This window comes from Microtus ochrogaster, chromosome 10, assembly GCF_000317375.1.
Source record: "Microtus ochrogaster isolate Prairie Vole_2 chromosome 10, MicOch1.0, whole genome shotgun sequence".
Lineage (NCBI taxonomy): Eukaryota > Metazoa > Chordata > Mammalia > Rodentia > Cricetidae > Microtus > Microtus ochrogaster.
Window position 1 is genome coordinate 12,483,809 of NC_022016.1, and position 5,804 is coordinate 12,489,612.

Sequence of the window (5,804 nt, forward strand, 5' to 3'; positions counted from 1 at the left end):
TTGCTGGGAACTGAACTCAGGACCTCTCTTAACTTCTGAGCCATCTTTCCAACCTGTATATATACTTTATTAAAGAACTGAATTTATAGATAGTTGTGAGCTGCCATGTGAGAGTTGGGAATTGAACCAGGTCCTGAGGAAGAGCAGCTGTTGCTCTTAACTCCTGAGCCATCCTCCAGCCCCACAATGATATATATACTTTTGACTTGATACGTGTTGAGAAATTATATTGTGCTAGTTTATTCTTCCACTCCAACTATGTTAGTGACTTCTTTTTTGCATGTCATTAGTATACCAGGCAGTACCAGTCTAATAACTGCAGAGGATCTTATTTCAGCTCTCTTGGAGTTTTATACAGGCCTTTTTCCCCTCAGTTTTTCCATATGTTCTGTATCTTTTTAATATATAAATTTTGTACAATGTTCTTGTATAATTGACTAAGTATTTTAGAAAACTTTTAAAGCCAAAATAATGAGGTATAATTTACTTCCTTTATTAGTATTTTTATGAAAGTGCTTGTCTTACTTGATAAAGAATATAAAAAATCCTATAGAGTTTTAAGTATAAATGCTATTGTATATTATTCATTAAATTTGACACTATTACAGTATGTAATAGTTTTATTTAGAAAGTAAATTACATTAGATGGGTAGAAAATCCTTAAAATTGTCTTACTGGTCTGTGGTTTTTACTGTTTAATTTTTTATAGATACTGTACTCCAAGGTACTTGGATTATGAAGATTTGGAACGCAAGTACTGGAAAAACTTAACTTTTGTGGCACCTATTTATGGAGCAGATATTAATGGAAGCATATATGATGAGGTATATATATATATTTATGTTGTGGTTTTTAAAAGATTGGTGATACTGCTTTTGTTTATTATTTTTAGCTATACAAGGAGTATTCAATTGTACTTACTTTTTTCATCATATTTTATTTATTAGCTTTTGGGTGTCAGTCCTTTTTCCAAGTGTGAGAGAAAACACCAGTCCCATTCTTTCTTCCTCTTTTTTCCTTCTTTCCTTCCCTGATGCTCTCTTTTTTCTGTTTATCTTAAAATATATTTTTATTACCTTAAAGTATGTGAATGTATATTTGCCTGTGGTTGAGGATATACATATTTGTGCAGATACTTGAGGAGGTTTGAGCCATTGGAGCTCTTGGATTTGAAGTACCAGGTGGTTGTGAGCATTCTATATGAGTATTGGGAACCAAACCAGGTCCCCTGAAAGATCAGTATTCACTAGTAGCCACTGAGTCACTTTCTAGATCTCTCTCACCCCTTTCTGTCTTCTGAGCCAGAGTCTTATATAGTTTTGACTAGCTTAAAACTTGCTATTCAGCAGAGGATGAACTTGAACTTCTAATCCTTTTTACTAATAAAGCTGTAGTTGTTTGGATTTATATCTGGATTCTTTGTTTCATTTCATTGATTAGCCTGCCTGCTTTTGTGGTAGCCTGATACTGATGCACTAATTCATTTTTATTACCTTTGGTGTGTTTTGCTTGAAATCAGATATGCTGATGCCTATGACATTACTCTTTTTTGCTCAGGTGCCTTTGACTCTCTGGTTTTTTATGCAACATTTTAACATTTTTTTCTTATACTGTGAACAATGGCATTGGAATTTTGAATATATAGACTGCATTTCAGAATATTACTTTTTTCTGTTCTGTAAGCATAGGAAGTCCTTTCATCTGCTAGTGTCTTCCTCAGTTTATTCTATCCTTTCTGTGTTTCTTTTCATTGAGATTGCATATTATAATCACATTTTCCTTTTCTTTCTTCCATCCACATCCTCCCTTACATCCCTTCCTTTTCTTGCTCAAATTCATAACCTCTTTTTTTCAGTTGTTACTATATGCATATATGTATTTTTTATATACATTTATATTTTTAAATATAACTATTTGAGTCTATATAATGTTACTTGTATGTATGTTTTCAGGGCTGACTCTTGGCACTGAGCAACCAATTGGTGTACTCTTTGCTGCTGATGGTCACCTCCACCACTCTCAGCTTTCCTTAGTTGGCTGTAGTTCTTGTAGAGTGGAGGCCTCATGGACTTTGCTTTTCCCATTCAGTTTAGCATGTGTGTTATTGTCCTTCTTCAGCTCATATTTAGGCAGTCATGTTGTTCAGAATTTATGGATAAAGCTTCTTATGTTACTAGGAGAAACAATCTCACAGCAGTGTCCCTGATCCTTTGGCTCTTACAGTAGTTGGCTCTTATAGTAGTTCTGCCCTATCTTCTGCAATGTTTCCTGAGTCTTCACTGTAGGAGTGTTTTGTAGATGTATCCATTGGGACTGGCTCCACAAATCTGCATTTAGATGGCTATAGTTTTATATACTATTAATGCCTATTGCATAGATAAGTTTCCTCAATAAGTGGTAAACACTATATTTATCTGTGGGCATAAAGACAAATGTTTATAGATTATAGTCAGGGACTATGCTTGTCTAGATTAGTGGTTGTAGATTCTCCTCCTATGACCGTGATTTCACCAACACTGAGTAATGGTTTCTAATTCCAAGCATGGTCTTTCTCTTGTCTTTAGTCCAGTTAGAGAACAGTTGTTTACTATCAAGGTGTGTGTTCTGCTATTGCATCTGCAGGGTTATTATGCCATGTTGGTCATTGATGTAATTCATAAGTATCATAGTTTGATAGAACTGTTGATTGTCTCTTTCCTTTGGAAGCTTTCATGGCCCCTTCTGATACCATGCAAGCTTGTCCTCAGGGAGGGACAATCAGGTCAGTTTGAGCTCTAAGGCCTCTGGTCATTATTGCATGATGTTTCAGCAGTAGAAATTTACCTTCCATCACTATAGGTCAACTAAGGGCAAAAGCAATAAGTGGTATGTTTTGGGTTTCTCTTAGATAGCCCTTGCCAGCAATATAAATGAAAGCTACTCATGTCTGGTATTGGGGTTTTTCTCAGGTAGTCTTTGGCCTTTGAAGGGATTTCCACCATCTGAAAAGAGAAAAGTCATTAAAATTATAATTTGTACATTGAGTTGTGTGCATTGTAGGATTTTTTTTTCTAGGTAAGTTAATATTATGATATCTTGTGAGTTTTTCAGCCACATTGTTATTTTACTTCCCTCTGTCCATGTATTTACCTCCATCCTCTTTCCTTAAGGTACCCCACCTTTTCCATTTCCCCTATCTGATCACGTGGTTTTTAATTTTTATTTATGTATTTATGTATTTATTTATTTATTTTTTCATGTTTTTACAGACATATTTTACTGTAAACATTCACATTCATACAAAAATGGGGCATGAATGTGTACAATATTTTGAAATATGTCTTAATCATTTTCTTGAGCATTACATATTCTTCCTGACATTACTTTGTGTCACTGCAGTTACCTGGAATGACTCTTCTGTTCTCTATTTGGTCTTTCCTGTCAAGTTCAAAAGAAAAATAAACCTGTCATTTTCAGATCCAAAATTGTTTTTTACTATACCTTATTTTGTTCTGTTACTTATGCACAAAATTTCATTTGTTTACCATGATTTACATACAATTTGGCATTTTCCCTTTATTATCTAGAAAATTTTCACATTTTTTCCTTTGCTTCTTAATTAACATTTGAATAATTGTGAAATATTCCATTAAAACTGAGCATCATAATTTATACCAGTTTCCATATTATCAAGTTTTTAGCTTATTAATACTTAAATATGTATGCATTTATTTATGTGTACAGATGTTTTGCCTGCATCACATGTATGCCTGGTGCTCACAGAGGCCAGAAGAAGGTGTTGAATCCTTTGGAACTGGAGTTACAAACACCTGTAAACTCATGTGGGTGCTGTGATTTGAACCCAGCTCTTCTGAAAGAGCAACTATTTGAGAAAATACTGTTGTAAATAATTTTAATGTATTTCAAAACAAATATACTAGAATATATACATATAATCAGCACTATTGTATACGTAACTAAAGTACAGGCTCCTTGGAAAACAGGAGGTAGGAAAATACAGAAGGTGGGAAAAGGATAAAAGGGAATGGCATGATACAAGTGATCAGATAGATGCACCCCTCGCGGTCCTGAGTTCCTTGCTCGTGCTCTCTCTCCTTCTGCTCCTGATTTGGACCTTGAGAAATCTCTCTCTTCCCCGCCACTGCCTTCCATTTCCCTCCCCCAATCAAGTCCCCGTTCCTCGTCAGCCCAAAGAGCAATCAGGGTTCCCTAGAGAAGCTAAATAAGAAGGTGAATCCAACGACAAACATATAGGCATCCTCCTGAATATTAACCTTCATCAAGTGATGAAAGGAGACAGAGACCCACATTGGAGCACCGGACTGAAATCTCAAGGTCCAAATCAGGAGCAGAAGGAGAGAGAGCACGAGCAAGGAACTCAGGACCATTCCCCTTTATCCTTTTCCCACCTTCTGTATTTTCCTACCTCCTGTTTTCCAAGGAGCCTGTACTTTTCCCTCTTCATGATCAGATTACTTCTATTTTGCTATTCTCATCTCTTTTGCTCCCCAACTCCCATAACCCAATAATGGTCCCTTTTTACATTACTGGTTTCTTTATGTACTCATATCTTAAAATGTGGAGCTAGGAACCTCCAATAAGGAAATGTGACATCTGTCTTTTGTGTCTGGATTACCTCACTTAATTTATCTTTTCTAATTCCATCCATTGGCCTGCAAAGTTTATGATTTTGTTTTTCTTTATCACTGAATAGTATTCCATAGTGCATATGTACCATATTTTTATTCTTCTTCCTAGCTGTTATGAATAGAGCAGCAGTAAACATGACTGGGCTAGCATTGGCGGAGTATGATGTTTAGTCTTTTAAACATACATTGAGAAGTGGTTTGTCTGGATCATATGGTAGACTTATTTCTAGCTATTGTGAATCAGTGACTGCACCAGTTGGAAATCCCACTAATAGTGAACGAGGGTTCCCTTTTCCTCACACCTTTTTAGCATTTGTTGCCTGTTGTTCCACTGGTTGTTTGCCATTCTTCTTCTTCTTCTTTTGGGGGGAGGGGGAGACAGGGTTTCTCTGTGGCTTTGGAGCCTGTCCTGGAACTAGCTCTTGTAGACCAGGCTGGCCTCGAACTCACAGAGATCCGCCTGCCTCTGCCTCCTGTGTGCTGGGATTAAAGGTGTGCGCCACCACCGCCTGCCTTCGTTTGTCATTCTTACTGATGTAAGATGAAATCATAAAATAGTATTGATTTGCATTTTCATAATGGCTAGGGGTGATGCACATTTTTAGAGATATTTTGGCATGTTGTATCTTCATTTTCTTCTAATTCTAGGAATTTTTTTGTTTTTAGTTTTCTTGATTTCCTTAGTGTCTCCATTTCATCATTGAGTGGTGTGTTGTTTTAATACCCATGACTGAGTTTTTTATGTTTTTTTTCTTGAAATTGATTTGTATTATTTGTAGTCAGAATACAAGAAGTTATTTAAATTTTCCTGTATTTGTTGAGACTTGCTTTGTATATGATCTCTTTTAAAGAAAGTTCCATGTAATCCTGAGACAAATGTGTTTTCTGCAGTGTTTGGGTGGCATGTTCTGTAAATGTCTGTTAAAACGATTTGATTTGTGATGCCATTTAAAGCCTCTGCTTCTCTATTTTTTGTTGGAATGAACTACCAGAGCTACTGGTAGTGAAATCATGCAGTATTTCTGTGTTAGGGTTAATCACTGTTACGTTATGTCCGACATTTCTGGTTCTTCCAGTGACAAATAGATGGACTTTCCTTCCTTACTTCCTCCCTCTCTCCCTCCCTCCCTCCTTCTTTCCTTCCTTTCTTCCTTC

The 5,804-nt window shown here is 36.1% G+C and overlaps 1 protein-coding gene across 4 annotated transcripts in view; it reads left to right on the forward strand.

Annotated features, from left to right (window-relative positions):
• The window catches only part of Kdm4c (lysine demethylase 4C), a 169,069-nt gene that overhangs the window by 27,628 nt on the left and 135,637 nt on the right, over positions 1–5,804 (forward strand). For all 4 annotated transcript variants that reach the window (XR_003377397.1, XM_005352661.3, XM_026782063.1 and 1 more), the window contains one exon: positions 710–824. Coding sequence is in view for 2 of the 4 variants with exons in the window: in XM_005352661.3 (XP_005352718.1) it covers positions 710–824 (115 nt within the window). In the remaining 2 variants the exon portion in view is untranslated. The remainder of the gene's footprint in view (positions 1–709; positions 825–5,804) is intronic.